The following is a 22,354-nucleotide window of genomic DNA, read 5'->3' as shown; positions in this document are numbered from 1 at the left end:
TCTCTTGCTCCTGCCTCTGTCTCAGACCGGTCGGCGGCCGTCTCCTCGGCCTGCGCAGTGCTGTCTCCTTCATTTTTCCATTTTATGGCGGGTAGCAACAAGTGTTACGGTGCATTACTACCACCTACGCCGGCTAGAATGAACTCACGTTACATAAATAAAGATAGCAGCGCCATTTGTCCAGGAGCTTATGGATATTTCAGGGCTGACCAGTCAGGAACCAGTTCCGATTTAGTAACACTTCTAGATACCCATCATGATCATAGCTACAATACAGCTTTTGTCATTTGTATGAAAAATGTTTTGTGTATATCTGTCTACTGTCATTCATTAGTTAGAATGTATCTTTTAGGTCAAATAGGAAAAGCTTCCTGTGTTGTTAAGTGTACTCAAGTATCAAACTCTGGAGCAGGCTAAGTCAGTTGCAGCAAACTAATTTGAACCAAAATTTAATTTATGATTTATTTTTGCCTCTAGTCAGCGGTACACTGTATTTATTTTCTCAGCTGGTTTTGAGATGACTGGAGATAATCTGATGCTGAGCTTTTCCCTCATTATATCTCAACACTGAATGTCTCACTGGACTACAAAATACAGCAGGACCAGCAAGAAACATTTTAACAAGAAATCCACTGCATCACCTCTTAACACACACACACACACACACACAAGTTAATCACTAGGCTTGTCACGATGATTACGTTATCAACTTATCGTACGATATATGGACATTACTGAAGGGCAAAGCAGTCCTTGTCAGTGTACTGAATCATTAGAAACAGTTCATTAAGATTTGTTCAAAATATTCATTCACTAAATTGTTCAGTGCTTGACCAGAGCTCCAAGTGTGCAGTCCCACTCACTGAACTGAAGCACGGCCGAAGGTTCAGTTCAGCTCACTAACTAGTTAACTAAGAACAGTCGTTTGTGAGGGATAAGCCAGTGAGCTGAGAGTTTAGTTGGATAAAGATACTGTTTGCAAACTGAAAGCTGCTTTCACAAAGTCCTACCGTATTACGTACAATCAGCTGTGCATTTGCTGTCTTGAACACACCCCATTCCTCCTACGAACCACTTGGATCACTCACTCAGTGAGAATGAATCACGTTTCCTCACTACTGACTCAGAGCTTAACTGAACTGACTGAGAAATGAACGGATCATTTCAGGAAGGGATTCAGTTCAGTTCTTTTGAACGAATCGTTCATGAACGACACAACACTGATGGGCATGACCTTAATTATTTTTGTTGACCTTGATACTGCCCAGTGTGTTTACCTGTGTGTTTGTTTACATAAGAATGTCATCAACATTTTAGCCAACATGATGCCAGAATAAACAGCACAACTTATTGTGTATGATCTATTTGAGACACCCCCTCCTCTCCTGATCCGATCGCCAATCAGCACGAGCCTAGCACCCATTCCCATTCCCTCCATGTCACCCCTGTGAGTAAGTGGCTCAAGGTTGAGCTGCTACCCCCTCCTGAACCCACTGAAAGCCCAGCCACTTCCTCCTTTACATCCCCACTAACCTTGCAGCTAAGGGAAAAGATATTTTTCACATTCTAATTCCAATGTCTGAATATTCTTAAGAATGAAAAGTTCATTGCTCTTTGAAAGGGTGTATTACTATGCTATTATATTATCATTATATCAGTGGCAAAAAATGACAACAATATTGTATTGCAATTATTTCTGGGACAGTATATCATCCAACAAAAGCAGTTATGGTGACAGGCCTATTAATCATCATAATAACTCATCTGGATGAGCACAAAGATTTCTGTGTCACGTCTTCTTCTGAGCTGTCTGAAATCCCCATCTCTGCACACCGTCCTGCCAAGTGTGGAGCTACTGAGTCACCCGTTTATGAGATGAGGTCTTATAAGATTATGCTTTAACATGGATTTCAAACCACTAAGAAAATGATAGGTTTGTCTTTTTTCAATTAAAACTGTGTTCTTTAGATGCATTTCAGGACTTGTTTTTCAATGCTAGACTCTGAAAACAGCAGGGCTTGCCAGCATGTAATAAATAATTTCCTCATTTTATTTATTTTTAAGTTGAGGACATCAAGGTCCAAGTCTGCTGCACTGACCGAGCCTCATCTATCATTTCTATGCTGTGCTGTTTTGAACCCATTTTGCACTGCCTCCCAGAGGATGCCAGTAATTCACATGAAGTCCTCTATCTGACACTTAGTGCCTCTGCTAAACTGGCTGCATTTACCCCAAAACATTAACATGGCCTGCTGTCAAACATCCTTCTTTTCATCATGGACATCACAGCATGTAATTAACAACTAGATGTTTACCTGCTTTTTATTTTAACAGCTACATGTCTGAGAGGTGCATCCATACCCTATACCTACACCGCCTCCGCAGTAGCATGCTGCGGGCTTGACATGAGCCTGGAGGTTGTGGATAGAGGTGTGGTAATTACAGGCTAGCAGATGTAAGAAAAGGAAATGAGCTTCAAGCACAACTGCTCCTGATTAACAGTAGGAGCTCTTGTGGTAATAATAACTAGTGGTATAGCAATTTTATTTGCAGAATTGGTATCAATCACAAATACAGTTCCTTGGATGAGATCTCAATACACTGAAGCCGGTCTGTTAATGCCTTAAAAAACACATAAAGTGAAAAATGCCCAAAACCACCCAATCACCATGTTCCAAGGAATGATACAAGCCAGGAAACGCCAAAATATCCACACTCACAACACCAGCTTCCTCAACATGCACTAGAGGCAGGACATTATGTTCAACATCTCTGGGAGTTTTAGGTGGAGAGCTGAGGTCTTGTCTCCAAGGTAACACACACACACACACCATTGTGTTTATCAGCTCCCTCTGATATCTTCTTATTATCTTGGCCATGTGTCATCAGACAAGTTGAATCTCATTTATTATAATCCTGAGAGGCCAGAATCCTGATTTTTTTTTTTATTTTAATCCATATTTCATTTCTGATGAACAGGTCAAAAAGAGTGTGCAGTCGTATTTCCTCTTTCCAAGAAGTGTCTTTAACGTCCTTTTTCACCCCATGACATCCTGAAGTCTCCCTGCTTTGTTTCTTTTCATTACACAAACTCTGTCAAGGAAACATAAAAGCCTGTCTTGTGTTCCCAACCCATTCAGAATGCAGCAGCGAGGCTTTTAGCCAGACCCTGACTACCTTTAGAGCTGATTTTAATATTTTAGTTTGATATAAGGGCTCACCTGAGTCTGGCTGCTGCCATTAGTAGTCCTTTCAAAGCCCTGCAGGCTGAGCTGGAATGTTATTTTGTTTCTATTGTTGTTGTTATCATAGCTGCGACGATTAGTCGATTAATAGATTCGTTGATTGACGGAAAATTAATCACCAACGTCATCTTGGGCTTTGGGAAACAATTTTCACAATTTTCTAACATTTTATAGACTAAATGACAAATGAGAAAGTAATGGACAGATACATGGATAATGAATGCAGCCCTGGTTGTTATTATCATGCGCATTCAAAAAAGTTTTCTGGGAGTGAAGTACAGAAAATAAATTGAAATATTGCTAAGCTACTGGTGAACCCAATGGCTTAGAATGAACTGTGATCAAACACCTGAGGTTGTCAGATGACTCTGCCTTGTGGCTATTTTTAGACAGTAATTGCCCTTTTGTTACAGCGTGGTAAACAAAAGATGAATCCAGAGCGATTATCTGGTTATGACTCTCAGCAGGAGCACAGCCTGGAGCTTTTTCCTTTCAGAGCGACAGCGGCTCAGCCACATGTAGTTCATTGCCTCAGCCATGTCATTAATGAAACCCTAATTATTTCACTAAGCTGACAGCATCCCGATGTTTGATCGATGCTGGTCTCTTTTGACCTATTGATGTACTCCGTCAGTATCCAGTGAACGCATGAGCAGGAGAACTGCTGTGGTGCTTCCTCCCTCCGGGGACCATGTGACAACAGATAAAGATCATCATACAGGAAGCCACTCTTGTGCTGCCCTAAGCTCAGGCAGCCAGTACAGAGGCATCTTGGAGATTATCCTGTTGATCTAGAGTGGCCTAAACATCCAATAATAATGTCTTGTCAAAACAAACAACCACTTTAGCCTGCTAAAAGCCATCATTTCCATCTTGCTCCTGTCCAAACCTCTGCTTGTAAATCTGTTTAGTTGATCAAAAAAAAAACTAGAGACATTCCTTTTCCACACCGAGGCCTTTATAATATTTTCACATGGAGTTATTGGCCAGTATGTACTGCCCGGAGGCTGGGTCTAGTTTATGACCGATGGTTCTTTCACATGGTAATCTTATTGACATTTGAAGCATGCACATGCCGATGCCATTTCTGGAACGTGAGCACGTTAGTGTTTGCCTTTCAACCTCAGCATCTGCTGTAGCTCACTGCCAGTGAAAAATATGATAAAAGCAGGACAAGGTGCTGAATCCTTGTCTGTGTCAAGTTAAAATGGATTTGTGTCTCAGGAGATGTATCGTCACACCCAACTTGTTTCCTGAATGCCTCCGACTAGCAACACTGCTGAGCTTTCTTCACAGCTCCCCCCTTTCTGCTCTGACTTCAGCCAGCTCATCAACAGGGGACCCTTTTATCTCTTAGGAAAACAGGTGGTTATGATTGTTAGTCAGTGCACATATGATGGAGGAGCTCTCTGCCTCCATGTGTTTTCTATTTGGAATGCTGCATTTGCTAACACGCACGCTCAGGTTCGGGAGGGACGCAGCAGATATTTCTGGTTACGCCTGCGATGCTGCTCGAAACACCTCCACCCACTCCTGCTCAGCTGTTTCGGGGTCATTCCACAGTAAGGGCCATGTGCCGCTTTAACTTTATCCCGAGGAGGGACTGTTGTCGCACAGATATCCACATGACTGCTGACTGCAGTGATTTCCAAGGAATGATTTTGTGATTTTGTCAAACTAATTACACAACCGTGTTAAGCAATAAGCACAAACATGCCTGTGAATTCCTTTCTGCTGATACATCTGAGCTGAGACCAAAATGGCAGCTATGATGAATGTGCTATGCCACCGACACCTCTCACTCAGGGCTTTCTAGAGAGAATAACTACTGACTCGTAATAAACAAACGCCAGGCATCACGGGACTCCTTTCTGTTTGTCTGCTCTCCCTCTTTTACTCTGCCATTTACTGTCTCTGCAGTAAAATGTCAGACTGTTTGTGACTTGCCCACAGGGACCGTACATGCCATTCAGAGAGTGCTCCAAACATTTGCTCACAAGCTTTGGGTGGGTAGGGAAACATCTGACAACATGCACCTCCTAGGGGAGCCACTATCAGCACTTATCTTGGGGGCGTACCGACTCCTGCCAATGCCAAACGGCTAAGCCACACATGCCAAACAATGAGAAAAGTAATTCAGACAAATGTTTGAAGAGTGCGCTGGGTAACGTCACCCGATGAGCACCCAGTTATGTGTGAGTTAGCGGATGTTCAAAGCTCTCTGATTATCTTATCAGTGGAGAGCACAGAGGAGGCTCAATAACCATCTAGTGGACAGCTTTCTCCCTTATCTTATCCATTCAGATAAAGACACGGCTCCAATTTGATTAGGCTGACAGCCATCAGTGAAAACAAACCATAAAAATGTCAATTGTCCAAGAGGAGAAATCAGTTTCAACACTTGAGCAAGTGTGAAAGCTGATTAAAAGTCTGCAACAACATTTGAAGAGTGTTTTCACAGTTGTATCTTTTTGTTACTGGTGAAAAAATTTGCCATTGTCGATCCACATAATTTCAAGAATGCAGACGCGAGGTCTGAAAGGAGCAGATGTCCACAGGTGTTTCCTATAAGAGTCAGAGCAGTGATCTCAAAGTTTATATTTGCTAGGTCTTAATCCACTTTGAGCATCTTCCAAGCTCCCAAATATCTTGGCCGCGTTCTTGGCAGGAGGTTTCTGGCAGATGTCCTCTTATAATGTGTACCACTTTCTTTGGAATATTTTAAGTAAAATGGCTCAGGTGAAGCCAACAGTGGAAAATGTCAATGCGTTCCATTAGATCAGATTGGAAAGTCTGCTGTGAGCATGTGCACTTAAAATAACAATGGCCCTCGTCTTCTGCTTGGTTGACAGATGACTGGGCTGATATTTGCAGCTATGTTCGGTCGTGCTGGGTTTAGCCTTCACTTGGAATGGCCGGGGTTGCGTGGCCATTAAGATGATAGCTACCCAAAGAATGTCATGAATTGAAAATAACAAGCACATCTCACAGATACCAAAATAACAACAGAGTGTGACCTACAGGACGAAAAGCAAAAGCAAACGATACACTCTCTGAATGTCTTATTCGCTTTGTGAAAACCAAATTAGGAGCAGAGCTATTCCAAAAATATAAGAAGCATTCTAATTACAGTCGGTACCTATTAGTAACCAGAGCCTATCTGCGGCAATTAGTAATTCATAACACGGCTTGTGGCCAGCTTCAGTCTAGCCAGATTTGTCCAGTTTGGAAAGACAGTGGCGATGCTGGCTGGGAGCCAGCGGGCCACATGGCTAAGCCCCGTCCAGGCAAGACAAAAGAAATTCTTAAATCTTTGCCAGCTCACTGCCCCCCTCTGAAAATGTCAATTGTGCTGCTACCATGCCCTGTCACAGATTTACTGAGGGGAACATCATTAAGAGTACTGACTTTGAAATGTATCGCTTTAAAAAAAAAAAAGCTCACAGCCTCGAGGTATGTCAAGAGAGACAGTGTAGAGAGTACAGCAACAGATTTCAAACAAGCTCCACTGCTATTCCTAATTAAAGCAAAGAGAATGAGCCAATTCACACACGTGAAAGATCACAGGAGGTTCTTCTGTCTGTACTTCCCTTTGATCTGTACGTCTATCCACTCACACCTTGCTTTATCTACATCCAAGGGGAAATGAGAGGAAAAACAAGTACCACATTTCATGCCAAGCTGTTATGGTGAAATGATGAAGAGTACAGTTATTCATACACGGACAGAAAAAAAAAACATACAAAGTTTGTAAATGCATTCCTAACATTTTTTAAAGTCTCAAAAAAACCCTTGTTACGCATGAAATAAAACACCTCATTGAATTCAAAAACTAGGCCAAAGCAACTACCTGCCATGCTCTAATTATGATCTAGAAGTTTTTAAATTATTTTAATAAGACTTCATGAAAGGCAAATCCCTGCTAACCACCAATCATTTAATTGGATGAATAGTTTCTCAAAATAAACGAATCTATGTAAATGAATGTAAATTCACAGTATGTAAAATGAACGGTCCTGATTTTAGAAATAATACATAACGGTTTGAGAAAAACTGAGTCTGTCTGGCTCGAAGAAAAAAGCAAAGAGGCGTAAACAATCTTAATTTCTCCACAAAAATCTCTGCAACAAGTGGCTTATTGCTTTTCTATAACACATACTGTGTCATTAAAACCGGCAGAGTAAATATTTAATTTATATTATTACATATAAGTAATAATTTAACTTTATTTTTCCTCAAACTGGCGTCAAAACGCATGAAGAAACCAGCTGCTCCGCTCTTACAGGTGTGCGTTTATCGCTTCCAACTGTAGGATTGATAAATTGAGAATAAGGGGTCTTTGATGCTGAAACTAACTGATTTTTCGACGGCTGTTTCTGTTCACCAGTAAGCTCTGGTGCTGTTTGAAAAGGTCCAGCAGCGTCGGCGGCGGCGGCGGGAGGAGGAGGAGGAGGAGGAGGAGGACGCTCGCTGGCCTGGCTCCTCCCGCGGACAGCCTGCTCCACTCCGCCGCAGGAAAAACCCGTTATCTCGCATCACCAGTTTCAACATCTCTCGCGGCTCCAAACCAAAGCTAAATAGTTAACTGCTGGAAACTTGTACGAAACATTTATTCATATTTAACTCACAAACACAAAGTCGTTGTCTAAACTTAAGAGGCTGAAACTTTTTCAGAAGTGAGGGACACACACACACACACAAAAACGTGGTGGCTCACCTCAGACTCTGAAATGTGCCGCTAATGATGCTAGAGCCGAAATAAATCCCCGCTATGCTAATATGAGGCTACATAGAGACAGTTTATTTTACTTACGGCAGCATTATTCCCATTAAAACAGTGAGGGGGAGTAACGTTAAGCGATGGATTTGAGAAACAATAGCTGCTTAAAACCGCTGCTCGACCCGCACATTTGCTAGTCATGTTGACAGTAAGTTATACCAAAAATGGCGACTATATTTATCATTTTGTTAACAGAATTGATAACTATATTTACTTCACGTCGAAGAGCCTGGGCTTGCTGTCAGTGTGGCTTGAGTTTACCGTTAGTTGCGTTCACATACTTCTGAGGCAGCACGGCGGTGTAAAATCTCGACCAAACAGATGCAGAAGTAAACAACGTTTAACGGTCGTGTTCCTCGGGCAGAAAAAGGTGAAAATAGCTGCCCGTTTGAATGATTTTAGTACTTACAGTGAGTTGAGAGGAGAGTCAGGAGGCAAGCCAGACGTGTTTTCGCCATCTTGGAGTCGATGCAATGTTCGGTTTGACTGGCTGTACATGCGCAAAGTAGCCTAAAGAGCTTTGGCGTGGATGGAGAGAGGGAGAGAGACGTAGGCAGAGACTGGGAGAGAGAGAGAGGGAGGGGGTGTCTATTATATTAGGTTTCCATAGCTACGGAAAGCATCACTCACACAGACAAGAATTTATAGTTGACACGATGTGGGGGGCTTTTACTACTGTGGCCTTATACTGTAGGTAGGCAGCAGCTGGGAGCTCAGATAGGAAACCCCCAGTCTTTTTATGTGCAGTGGGATGGAAGTGAGATGAACAACAAAGTATATTTAACCACATTTCCAGTTTTCCGTATTAAACTGGCAGGAAGGAAAAGCGTCAAGAGGCAATATCACAGTTATTAAAGGTGTAGGCTGTAGTGAAAAACCATAGCTATTGGGTTTAATGTCCATTAATGTCATTCTTGTGAGACAGACACATTGTGATAACGCTTATAGGTACTAACACAGAAAATAAAAACACAAGCTTATAATTACTACTCTTGTGATGCACGTTAGATTTGAACTTCCATGTTAAAAGTTGAGCGTGGCAGCCTGCTACTACTGTGACCAATAGCATATGGCAGGCTTTCAATAAAATATTCATTTACCATTTTTGCCCCGGCTGTAAATCATAGCCCCATTGAGGACTGTGGGCTCATATCTCTGAATCCTTTGACAGGCACTACAGCTATGTCAGCCCAGTGCTCTCTTACCTTATTGACATGACCGCCACTGATAGAACAACCCCAATCTTGTAAAGTCCTGTTTCCATCATAGCGGATACGGTTATCTCTTTTAGGCCTCCAGTTCTAGTGACATGCATTGCTTACATCAAGCAGTTTTCTCCCACTGAGCCTTGTTATAACTCTGTGATGACAGCTGATGCTGCGTGAAATATACATGTGGCTCAAACCATGTCTGTGACATACTATTCAAGTCCCTTCAAACAGGTCCACAACAAGCAGAATTAGATTACATACCTGCACCGGTGTGGTGCAGAAATACACAATATCCATGAATGTCTGACAGGATCAGTCAGTGCGCATCAATACTGTGTTTCTAAAAGATGATTGCAATACTCACTGCATACTTCATTATTGCTGTAATTATGTCTAAATATAGATCTATGCCTAATTATGCTAGCATGCGTATGAACTGTATTATATAAGACATCTAACTCTGTAATTCAAGCAAGATTTTAATATGAGTCAGGTGTAGTTATTTTAACCACACTGTTGCCTTGAGGCTCTGCTCTCTAGGTTTGTATTACAAGTCAGTATGCTGCAGTCTGTTGTGTTAAAATATTGAAAGTGTCTTATTGATCCTGAAAATAAATCACTGGAATATTATATTATACCAGGTTTTTAAATAATTGAAATCTGTCCATCTTTATGTTTCATAAGCAGACTAAACTTACTGAGGCAAATATATGCAAACAGTATGTATAAACATTTACAACAGCATGATTACAAAGAATACATTTGAATTTTAATCTGAATATATTACTTGATGAATCCAGTGAGTGGACTCAAGGTGTACTTTTCTTTCACTAAAAACATCTCACAATTACAAGGTTGCATAAAATCATAGAAATGTCATCATGCATCAGACACCGCATTTGTCTTTATGTTTCTGATGAATGCAAAGCTAAAATACCACAACAGCTAAAGAATATAGTGTCACACAGTTCTTGAAATATACCTACTTTGATCAAATGAGTTTCAAAGGTCGGAGAAAAGTAACTTTGCCGTACAAAGCAACACTATCAATCAGAAAATGATTCTGCTATTGTAGCAGTTGGCAGGATAAAGCAGGGTTTAGCCTTGGCTGTTCCAGTTCCACAGCATGCAGTTTATTTTTACTTTTTAATATTAATTTATGTGAGCGCTTAATCCCGTCACTTGGAACAGCATTTAAATTGAACAAAAGAAAAAAACCCACCCTAATCAATAATTAATATGTGTTGTTACTTCAAAATAACTTTTTAGTTATTATACATTATATAAACAATCTACCATATGGTATAATCACACAGACATCTCAGATTACACGTCTATGCAGTTACATACAAGATCCCACACACTTCATGCTTCATATCCACCCACAATATGGAACTGTAATTTAATTGTAGGTTAGTATTATTATGAATTTATAGGTACATTCCCTATAAGCCATCATTATGATCCTAACGCACAATAATCCTTTATTATGGCACACACTTGTTTATCACAGCAGGAGGAGCACCGGTGTCACTAATAATGTAAATGATGACTCTGTGATGTAGTACAGCCAGTATGCACACTATCAGATGACTCATGCTATTAATTACACCTGTGCTTTTTCTGCTATGACATGTCAGAAGTGATTAAAACTATTAAAAACAACACACTAAAAACACTGAAGATGAAATCAGGCAACTTCACAAACATTTTAATCTTTTTTCTTGTTGATTTAAAAGATAATTTTGTGCTGTTTATCTGTTCTTCATTAAAACTGTGTTTTATATAATCATACAATACTTCCTCCCAGTGTCTGTGACACTGGCACTGCGTATCGTGCAGAACTGAGGTTTATTACTGACACTGACACCCCCATCGCACCTTGTAAACTTGCAGACTGGAACATTTTTCCTCTGGGTCTGCCTCTTTACTATCTGTGCTGTTGTATGTCAAGAAAACCTGGTGGAATATAATTGTGTATGTGATCATGGAAGTGTTTTTTTTCCCCTTTTTGTCTTGTAGAGGCAAACTGAATTAGACCAAAAGGCTTTCATGTACTATGCTCCCACAGCCTGTGGGGGAATGATGTAAAACTGAAAGAGCTAGTCTCTTTGTGTCAGTTGAAAGTGATTATGCAGGATTTCAAGGCAGATATTCAATGAGAAACTGATTATTCTTTCTTTAGCTTAAATCTATTTCAGCCTGTCTCTTGTTCCTGCTGACGTGCTGTTAAACTACTGCTCTTTGACTGCTTGCATAATAACTTTTGACTGAGCATTTACCTGTATGTAACTTTAATTGTGCTTCTGCTCATGAATATTTACGTCATTACACTGAGTGTGCACAGCTGCGGTGTTTGTCATGATGCTTATTTCTTGGCAGAGTCCTTCATCAATCGTTAAAAGACCACGCAAAGTTTTTAATCCTAATGAAACTACCTGATTAAATAAAACACAGAAGAGTGCATTTGTTTTTCAATGACACATGGAAACAAAAACCAACATCTAAATTGAATTTATGTGAATATATACTGTATATGGAGGCTCATTTTGCAATTCTTATTTCAGCCATTCAGCATGAAGATGGACCTTTGCTGGTCGTGGTCCCTGCATGGTTGGTGTATCTCTTTGTACAATGACAGTCCTCCATGGATCCAGCAGCCAGATGGTAATATCTAATGGCATCCCAGTGGACCTGAAATTCTAGCCTTATCTTTTATTGCTGTCATGCCAAGTTAATCCTGCACTATGAACAAAACATGGCTGTAGCTTCAGTATGACCAAATTACAACTCAGTGTGCAATAATAAATGCACATTGTCTTTAAGATGCTGCTGGAAAAATACATTCACGTTGCATTGTGCGGGTCAATCAGATGTAAATGTTTTTTTTCTTGCATATAAAAAAGATCTATTTTCCAACTGCTCAAATCATGAACTCCCCCGGGTTATTGTTGTGCAAATGAACAATCGCTAAAAGTCAAGAGACTTTGTGCAGCTATTTAGACTGGCTGCTATCACGGCTGCCAGATGCAGGCATCACTGCCATCAGGTCAGGTAATTATAGGGCTGAGTAAGCCCTCTAAGAATGTTTTCCTTTCAATGAAGAATAGTTAAAACTATTTCAGTAGGGAGACCTTGTTTTATACACGCACTAGGAATTAGATAACCATGCAGCAAAAATAATTAAAATGTAAGCTTCACAAAATGAGGTGACAGTAAGGTGAAGATAACGTGTACTGCAGGTTATGCTCATGAACAATTTGCCAGCTTAAATATTTAAGGAGAAAAGCTGACTTCACTATTCAGCACCTGATACAGTATAAAACTAAAGTACTCAATGTATCAGTGTTTCTTTTAAATAATTGGATGTATTTTCCATGCATTGTCCTTTTAAAACTGTTCTGCCTCACACACTTCCTTCCCACACCTCCTTCAGTACATATTAATTGGATTGTAGTGTTACATCCTGCAGCAGTGCAGAAAATGCATGTTATACGCCTGCCATTCCAAGACCTGGAAATGAATATCTTCAAGTACAGAAGTGTGCTTTACAGTATTCTTTCTCCACAGACTTGGAACTCTTCAGACTAAAAAAGTGAGAGTGAATTAGATTCTAAGAAGATGACCTGGTATAAACCTTCTAGACAATAACAGTATTTTATTATTAGTAGTAAATTATATAGTTTGTAAACTTAAAAAATCTATTAATCTAATGTTGTTTTTGTACTTTTGCAACTCTCACACTAAACTTGTGGGTGCTACTGTGATGAATGTTCTGCTGAGGCATGATGTCATATGGGTGGTGCTCTTTTCTTCTTATCTTTGTCTAGACATGGTGGCTATCACTGCTCAGGCTGACTATCAAGTTGTATTTATACCAAACAAATTGCTGCTGCTGGAAAACATAGAATTGACCACTTTGTGCCAGCTGCTGAAATGATCATTATCAATTTTTTTTTAACCCTGATTGTATGTCCTTGTTTTGTCCTCAGTCTGTGTTAATATTTTGCCACTGAGTATAGAATTTTGTGTAGAAAAAACATGCTTCCTCAATAACAACTTGCTGAATCACAAGAGTCTTGTGGATTCAAGCAACTTTGTAATTACAGTTTGACAGGCCACTTTTATCTTTGCAATGTTTTTAAAACCCACTTTTACAATTTTTTATCCCAAGTGTGACAGTTACTCCATCAGATAGTGCTGTCAGTATACTCCATCAGAACTGCTTGTTGGATGGTCAGACAGCCTCAGGACACAAACCTTTCTGATATCACATTTAGGGGGAACTATGTTTGACCACTTCTGTAAACTTTCTGAATATGACTATCTGACATACAGTACACACCCACTTCACGTTGTGATCGGTCACCTGTACAGAGGTGGGAAAGAAGATGACCCTCTCTGGAGAGTCTGAAAATGTATATTTAAGGGATGGGTTCACAAATTTTAAAGTCTGTCCTAAAACAACAGTCAGGAGCCCAAATGAATATTGAAATTCTTTGTTCTTGCCATAATCATCCCTCCTGTTCATACTGACCATTAGAAGATCCCTTCATAATGCACTTACAATGTAAGTGATGGAGGACAAAATTCACAGTCCTCCTTCTGTGCAAAAATGTATTTAAAAGTTTATCTGAAGCTAATATGAAGCTTCAGCCGTCACTTTTGATTTCCAATGGGGTTAGACAACATGTTGTAAGAACTATAATTTGACCCTAAGGGTCTACAGCCATGCTAGCTCTGTGAGGCTGTACTTAAGGTACAGCAGTGCTTTGAATTAAATGCTAAAGTTATCATGCTAACATGCTAATATTTTGCAGGTATAATGTTTACAATGTTTGCCAATGTAGTTTTTTCCTGGTAGCATGCTAACACTGGCTAATTAGCACTAAACGCAAAGCACAGCTGATGCTATTGGAAGTATAATTAATTTTGCAGGGATTTGGTTAAGTATTGGGCATGTTTTAACATTATCTTTTTTGCTATTTCTTGTTTATTTATTTATTCATTTACTTATTTTTTACTATTTATTGTGGACACTATGCTGTTGACACACACTCTGTGTGAATGATTGTGTACTGTACACATACTGTATATGCTGTCCAGAGAGCAGCCAGAGCACAAGATTTTCATTGTATGGAATCACCCTGGTGGAATTTTAATGCACACAAAAATGCCTAATAAAAAAAAATCCCTGAACAAACTGAAATTATGAGCTGATGATGGTGCTATATGGAAGGCTTAGGGATCACCGAAGCTATTGCAATTCATGCTGAGGGAGACAGAAGTATGTAACTCATTTCATAGCAATACATCCAACAGTTGTTGAGACATTTCACTCAAAACCGCAAATGTCAACCTCATGGTCACGCTAGAGGAAAAGTCAGAGGATCACAAAAGTCATTAAACATTGTCTAAGAATATAGTCCATGAATGCTTGCACAAAATATTTGGAAATCTGTCTAAATGTGGGAAAAGTCAAGGGATGACCAAAGTCATTCACTGGGGACCATTAATGTCTGAACAAAATTTCATAGCAATCCATCAAAAAGTTATTGAGATATTTCAGTCTGGACCAAAGCCGCCGGCTGACTGTCTGACTGCTGCTAGCGTAGCTAAAAAACAAAAGTAAAAACTATATGAACTGAACTATACTGTAACCTCTAAAGGTCAAAGCAGTAGGCTACTAAACAAAGTCATCACTTAAATAATCTTGAACATTTTCCTTTCTGCACAGAAAATTAGAGAATCTACAAAATGAATTCGAAGCATGCATATTTTGAGCTAGTTTTATGACAAAACAAAGTATGCCAGAAGTTGAGGGAGAACTGGAGTCGTGGGAACAGAGACCATGAGACATCTACCCTGCAAGTAACATAACTGCACATGTACTTCTTACAGCTCAGTTATTTCCATAGAACAATGATGTAATGTCCCACAGAGTGTAGACAGATACAACACAGCTAAATTATGCACCAAATGCATCAAGCTTTTTGGTGTTGATGTGGATGGGAAGACGTGGAATCTTGCAACACACACACACACACATCTCCACATGCACGCACGTACACAATATATTTCCTCTTTTGTTTTCATTGTGTTCCTTGTGTCTTTTGAATAATAGAAGTGGCTAGAGACTTATTGAATTCTCAGATTTACTTCCAGCACTTAGAACAACACCACCCCTTTTTCCACTTCACTCAAAGCTCAAGCTGCTGGCACTAAGCCTACATTGTTTTCGCAAATCTTTCTTTTCCTTCTTACTCTTTTACCGCACACAGACAGGGGGAGCAAGAGAACGCAACGCATTAACCCCGCATTGAATAAAACAGGAGTGAGGGTATTTGACGGTCATCTCTTGCATTTTCTCAACAAAAATACACAAATATGTTCTGTTGATGCACTCTGTGAGCAAATTATGATACGAAGATTTTTTTCTAAAATATTTAACATTTGCACTTACGAAAAACTGATTTTCTTTACTTTTTTAAACTAATCACTACTGAAACCATTAGCCACTTAACACCAGGAAGTAAGCTTCATAATCCCCCAACTTTTTGGCTGGTTTTGAGTTAACAATGCTGGACGGATTGTCATGGAATTGAGTGTACATGATATTGACATTCATGTTCAGGGTGAATTGTAATAACTTTGGTGATCCCTAGACTTTTCTTCAGTGCTATCATTACATCAAAATTTTAATTTGTCCAATACTTGGTTTGTGACCAATACCTGTAAAAATATTTTACTCCCATCAGCCTCTGCTTAACAAATGTTAGCATGTAAACATGCTAAACTAAGGTGGTGAACATGGTAAACATTATACCTACTAAACATCGGCATGTAAGCATTGTCATTGGGAGCATTTTAGCAAGCTGACATTAGTGTTTAGCTGAAAATACCTCAATGCCTAATTACAGCCTAACATAGGTGCTAGCATAGCTGTAGACCCTTAGTTTTACTTTTTAGCATTTCTGACTTATAGTGTATGGCCATGATCCCATCAACAACTGTATTCACCAACTATTTTGCTAGTCACCTATAATTACAAACCTATTTACCCACCATAAAAGGGGAACAACACATTAACAACCCTTTAACAATCATTACATTAAGTGTCTTCCAGACTTCCAATTGTCTGCTTTAGCTCTTTGTGACCTTGAGGTGCACCAGCCTTTGTAAACACTACAAACTGTGACTCCGTGGTGTCCTCTTTACAGTCAAACCGAGGCGTGTGCACCACCAGACTGCACACAAGCAAAGCCTTCTGCTGTTCTCTCACCCCAGGCAAGCCATTTGTTTCTCCTCTCACACTAGCCTACATCTCAAGTCTCCACTTGGAAGTTCCCACAATGATCGAACACATTGCAATATTGTGATTGGACCAACAGCTCAGATGTGATGCTTTCCAAATACCAGATGGACATGTTGGCCCATTTGCAGGAAGAAGAGAAATCCCCTCTGCTCGCTTGGCTTCAATAAGAGTCAACATACACCAGCACTGTTAGTATCTGCAGCAAACATTTATGTTTCCACAAGATCAGGGACGTCATCAGTGCCATCACTGAGCCTATTTCATTTAGTTACAACTTTTAATCAACCCAAAAAACATGCAACAACAAGACTGAAATAGTGAAAATGTGGACATTAAATCAGTAGCCTAATACAGTAATTCAATAAAAATGACCGCCATAGCATTTACATACAGAAGATTCTACAGCCGTGCCACTGTGTGGCTGTACTTTGGTACATTGGTGCTTTGAGCTACATGCTAACATCAGCATGCTAACATGTTCACAATAACAATGCTAACATGCTCACTTTTCACAGGTACAATGTTTACCATGTTCATCTTCTTAGTGTAGCATAAGCATACTAACAATTGCCAAATTTAGCACTAAACACAAAGTACAGCTGATGGGACTGTCATTAGTTTTGAAGGTATTTAGTCATAAACCAACAATAGAAGAGATAAAAAGTTTGACCTGGTCATAGTGTATAGATGAAAAGTCAGGGATGACGAAAGTCTTTGAGGTTCGTCCTTTGGGGAGCATGAATGTCTGTACAAAATTTCATTCCATTAATCCATCCAGTAGTGGTAATAGATATTATTTCAGTCTGTCTGACTCCATCCCTCTGGCAAAAACAACAACAACAACAACAAAAAACACACACACACAAAAAAATATATAATATATATATATGTGTGTGTGTGTGTGTGTGTGTGTGTGTGTGTCTGTGACATGTGTGTCTAGGTCATTCACTGTCCCTCAGGTTGTATCATGTTGACACATATTGGGCAGCAGGATATGCCCTGTCTCCTCCTAGGAGTATTTTTAATTTTGAGAGGTCATTAAGCTCTTTGAAATCTGAAATGACAGAGTTGAACCTGTAAATGTTTTACATTGTAGGAGGAGGTGCACCTCTGTCTCAACCTCACCTGTCGAACAGTGACCACATATTCTGTTATCTTTTGGTTGCCATGATTTTTTGTGTTTTCTGTTACCTTTTTGTGGTCACTGAGCCTGTACTTGGTTCTCTCTCTCTTGCTGGTGCTCTCAGCTCACTTGAGCTCTCTCTCTCTTTTTCTCGTCTTTTTAAAAATGAGCCAGGAAGCCATCAGCAAAGCCTATCTTTACTTTTAACCTCATCAAACGAAGAGTAATGTCCTCCCAGTAATGTCCTCCCCTCTTCCTAGTAACGTCTTTGTCCTCCCTCATGGCAGGGTTGTACAGCTCTGATCAGTCTGATCGCTGGCTGTGATTGGCCACTGCGGCGCGATGTCGGGTTGTGTTTCTCCAAAAGTTGATTCTGGTCTGCAGGCCACTGCGGCGGCCCTGCAGCCGCCACCACCCCCGCATCCTAAACGCACTACCCACATTCAAACGAGTAGGAGGACTGGCGTTTTCGCCGCAACGCCTGATTAGGTGTGAATTCAGCCTAACACCTCTGCATCTCAGTATGAGTCTGACCTGGTTTCAATGGATGCAAGTAATCTTATACAAATTGGAGTATCTAAAGCACTTGTTGGCAACTGAAACAGCACTTTAAATTGATATGTCCTACATACATAAGACATGTTGCAAAATTTGAAACATCTCTTTTATCCTGCAACCTGATTCATTCAACCATCTTTCTTGGTTTACTGCACATGCTCTGAAACATGCATGCAAATAAGAATTATTGAGAGGACAAGTTATCATCTTTAACTCTTTAGCCATGCTAGGGGCATGGCTCTAGGGATGGTGTCTGTCTGTGTGTCGGTTCATCCACCACTTTGGTCCAGACTGAAATATCTCAACAACTATCAGATGAATTGAATTTAAACAGACATTCATGTTTTCCAGAGGATGAATTCTACTGACTCCAGTGAGCTCCTGACTTTTCCTCTAGCATCACCATCAGGTTGAAATTTTTGGAAATATCTCAACAACTATTGGATGGATCCATAGTGCCTAAATGGATGAATCCTATTTACTTTGGTAACACCCTCACTTTTCCTCTAGCGCCACCAGAGGGTCAAAGTTTTTACTTATGAAATATCTCAACATACAGATTTACTGAGATTGACATTCAATTTTACACAGACATTCATGGTTCTCAGAGGATGAATCCCTACTGACTGATGACTTTTTTTCTTTTCTTCTTCTTCTTCTTCTTCTTTTCTTTTTTCAACAAATATTGAATGGATTGCCATAAGATCTGTACATTCATGTCCCCCTGAGGATGAACTGTTGTGTCTTTGGTAATTCCTTACTTTTCCTCTCATGCCATCATCTGATCAAAACATTAATTCATTCAATTCTTTATGTTTGGTTTTGGTTGGTTTATGACCAAATACTTGCAAAATGAATGACATTCCCATCAGCCACAGCCTTACTTTGTGTTTTGTTGTCTTGTCTCCGTATTGCTACCAACATCTCTGGAGTGAGCACCTATTAAGTGGTCTTTGGAAAAACAACTGACTGTCTGTTTGAAGCTTCAGTACAGTGTCTCTCTAGAAGCAAGGAAATGTATCTCTACAGATATAAACAACATCATTGAGGAGAAGGCTGAGACTAATACATGCCTCTAAAGTTTGGCTGTTATTGATTGCTTCTGCTGTGAAGCCATTGCAGCACTAATAAGGGAGCAGACAGCAGCGCAAGCTATCAAAGCTCTGTGGACTTTGCTGATCCAGCTCCTTACACAGCCAGAGAGCCTCCTGATTGATAAAGATTCAGCAACTAAGGCGTTCAGTCATATGTTAACTCAGGCTGACACGCTTTTTCACATGATGCAGTCACACTCCATCTCTCCTACCCTCAGAGGTATAGTGTATGATGAGTGTACTCCTACACCAAATGCACCAGTCAATGAGCTAGATGGCTTGTTTCATTTTCAAAATGTTTGGCTTACTGCTCCGTCTCTGAAAGCATACCGTCATTTTTGCACCACACATTAATACTTAAAGACTTTTTGCACTTAGCAAGCATATTTTTGTGAAAAATGAGACCTTTCCTCTAGGTTTATGCCTGAGGGAGCAAAGTTGTCAGTTATCCAGGCGTGTGTCAGCCAGATCTCAATTTCGTTTAATTTATTGCACCTCTTGTGGTTTGTTGGGGATTGTGTTGCAAGGTGTGTTGAAAAATTGATAGTTTTACATATTATGATGTGTCTCTTTTTCCTACTTTTATTGTGTCATGATGTTTTGAAGTAATCTGACTAAGGATGAGCACAGACAAGCTCATAGAGCCACTTGAGTGTTTTCAGCCCACCAGACGGCAGAGGAAGAACCATACAAGTGAACACATTTAGCTCCATGGATATAATAAACTAGGATAAGTTTTTATAAAGGGCAGTTATAAACGACCTGTTTTTTAAATTATTATTTTTATTTAACTTGAAGGACTTGTTGTCAGCATACTTACATGCTCACAATGACAATTCTAACATGCTGATAGTTTAGACATGAACAAATTAGCAATGGACACAAAGTAGTAATGTCATTACAATCAGAAACAGGTTTATTGCCAAGTAGGTTTTCACATACAAGGAATTTGCTTTGGTCTAATGATGTATACAATAAGTATAGTGTGAGGACAAAAGCAGGCAAGTACTGCAAAACACAAGAAACATAAGTGACAGATTAACAATAGAAGATATGAAAAAGTGTTATAAGAATAAGTGTGTTATGTCTGTTTTTTAAAAATAATAGAGCTGGGAAGGTTTGTGTAGGAATGTGCAAAATATTGTCAGGATATGTGCAGAAGTTCACAGTGTGAAGTATATATGTGCAATACAGAATATGTGTGTTAATGTATGTGTGGTGTCAGTGGGGGTCCCGGGCCTTGTTGATGAGACCAGCTGCAGTCTGTTCGTGTTCTGTGAAGTTTTGGTTCTGCTGGACTGCAGTATCCTGCTGGAGGGGAGTGGTTTGGAGAGTTTGTGTTCAGGGTGGGAGGGGTCAGCCACAATCTTTCCTGCCAGCATCAATGTCCTGGAGGCGTGCAGGTCCTGGAGGGACAGCAGATTGCAGAAAACTGGTACGCTGCATCTGGTACGCTGCTGCAACCAGATGGTGTTGGAGGAGGTGAGGATGGATTCAGTGATGGTGATGTAGAAGTTCACCATCATTGACTTTGGCAGGTTGAACTTCTTCAGCTGCCACAGGAAGTACATCCTCTGCTGAGCCTTCTTGGTGAGGGAGCTGATGTTCTGCTCCCACTTGAGGTCCTGGCTGATCAGGGTTCCCAGGAAGCGGAAGGACTCCACAGTATCGACTGGGGAGTCACACAGAGTGATGGGGGTAAGTGAGGTTGCTTTCCTTCTGAAATCCACAACCATCTCCACTGTCTTTAGAGCATTGAGGTCATGTCATCATGTCATTCTCATCAGATGAGGATGATGGCAACCCAAAATATCCCATGTGTATTCAGATGAGACCCTCACGCCCATGGATGGAAGAATATGCATTCGTTATATAACTCATTTATTTATATGTTTCCTTTAATCTGTCACCTGCACTTGGAGTAATCACACATTGCTACTTATTTGTCTTGATGTACTGTAAGTAGCTCTATGGGTTAACTGCAGTCATACATCCCACTTCATGACATTCATATTCATACTAACAGCTTTGCATTTTTATATTACATCACAGAGACCTGTTTTCTGCTCTTTCATTCATCTATTCTGTCTTAAAAATATTGAAAATTAATAAAACAATTGGCACAAACGAACTTCACAGAAATAGTTGATGGTTGTACAGTGGGTGAGATTGACTCTGATAACAAATTAGCATTCATTAACTTTTGGTAACTACTAAATGGAACAAGTAGTGGTCTAAATATATGGCTAAAAATCATTTCCAATAATGCCACATTTAAATACACTACATAAAATAATCACAACAATAATTGGCAGTGTCCTGTTCATCATCTTGAGAAATGAATAAGCCAAAAAATCCCAACCTCCTATAATATGAAAATGTAAAATGGACAGTTTATAAAATATTCCTCTCACTCTTTATAAAAGAGGTATTTTCGTGTGTAGTCTTTTGCCCTCTGGCCCCAGGTGTTTGATCTGGGTCACTGCATCAATGTGCGCAGCTTAGCTTGTCTGTCTACACAGCCAAGACATTTGTTTGACCAGCAAACTAGACATGGATTCAGTTCAGTGATTGAACTGAACAACTCTCTGCTGCACGGTCACGTCTCTCCTGAAAGGTATAATTTCTATAATCAATCAAATTAATCTGCCAGTGCACCCGCTGGCCTGCCGTTTTACAATCATGTTTCGTCATGTTGTCTCGGCGTACGTCTCTTCACAGAAATGAAGACAGAAAAGAAGACAGGCCTAATGCAATAAAAGCGCTGAATCCGTCGCGACGATGGTTTTGCTCATTACATTGCAGTGCTTTGCCAATTTGAGAATGATGGAGGCTTTTGCTATTTTGAGGTCCTTATCAGAGTCATGGAGGGCAAAGCACTCCCAGCACTCAGATGGACCTCCAGCCTACATGAGGGGCCATGGGAAGCGGGCGGTGTGCAATGAGAGGGACCACGTGAGAGAGGATTGGCGAAGGATGGAGACAAGGGTATCTAGGCAGTGTATTTATATCCCTCATGTCTCACATC

General features: G+C 40.1%; 1 protein-coding gene across 1 annotated transcript in view; it reads right to left on the bottom strand.

Moving 5' to 3' along the window:
* The window catches only part of LOC122995761 (junctional adhesion molecule 3B-like), a 44,820-nt gene extending 23,758 nt beyond the window's left edge, over positions 1-21,062 (bottom strand). The window contains exons 1-2 of the mRNA XM_044371126.1: positions 20,580-21,062; positions 8,435-8,585 (exon numbers count right to left, since the gene is read on the bottom strand). Of these exons, the coding sequence (XP_044227061.1) occupies positions 8,435-8,585; positions 20,580-21,062 (634 nt within the window). The remainder of the gene's footprint in view (positions 1-8,434; positions 8,586-20,579) is intronic.
* Between the last annotated feature and the right edge of the window lie 1,292 nt (positions 21,063-22,354).

This window comes from Thunnus albacares, chromosome 13 (genome assembly GCF_914725855.1).
Source record: "Thunnus albacares chromosome 13, fThuAlb1.1, whole genome shotgun sequence".
Taxonomy (NCBI): Eukaryota; Metazoa; Chordata; class Actinopteri; order Scombriformes; family Scombridae; genus Thunnus; species Thunnus albacares.
Note: the sequence above shows the minus strand (reverse complement) of the source record. Positions and strands in the feature narration are given on the sequence as shown.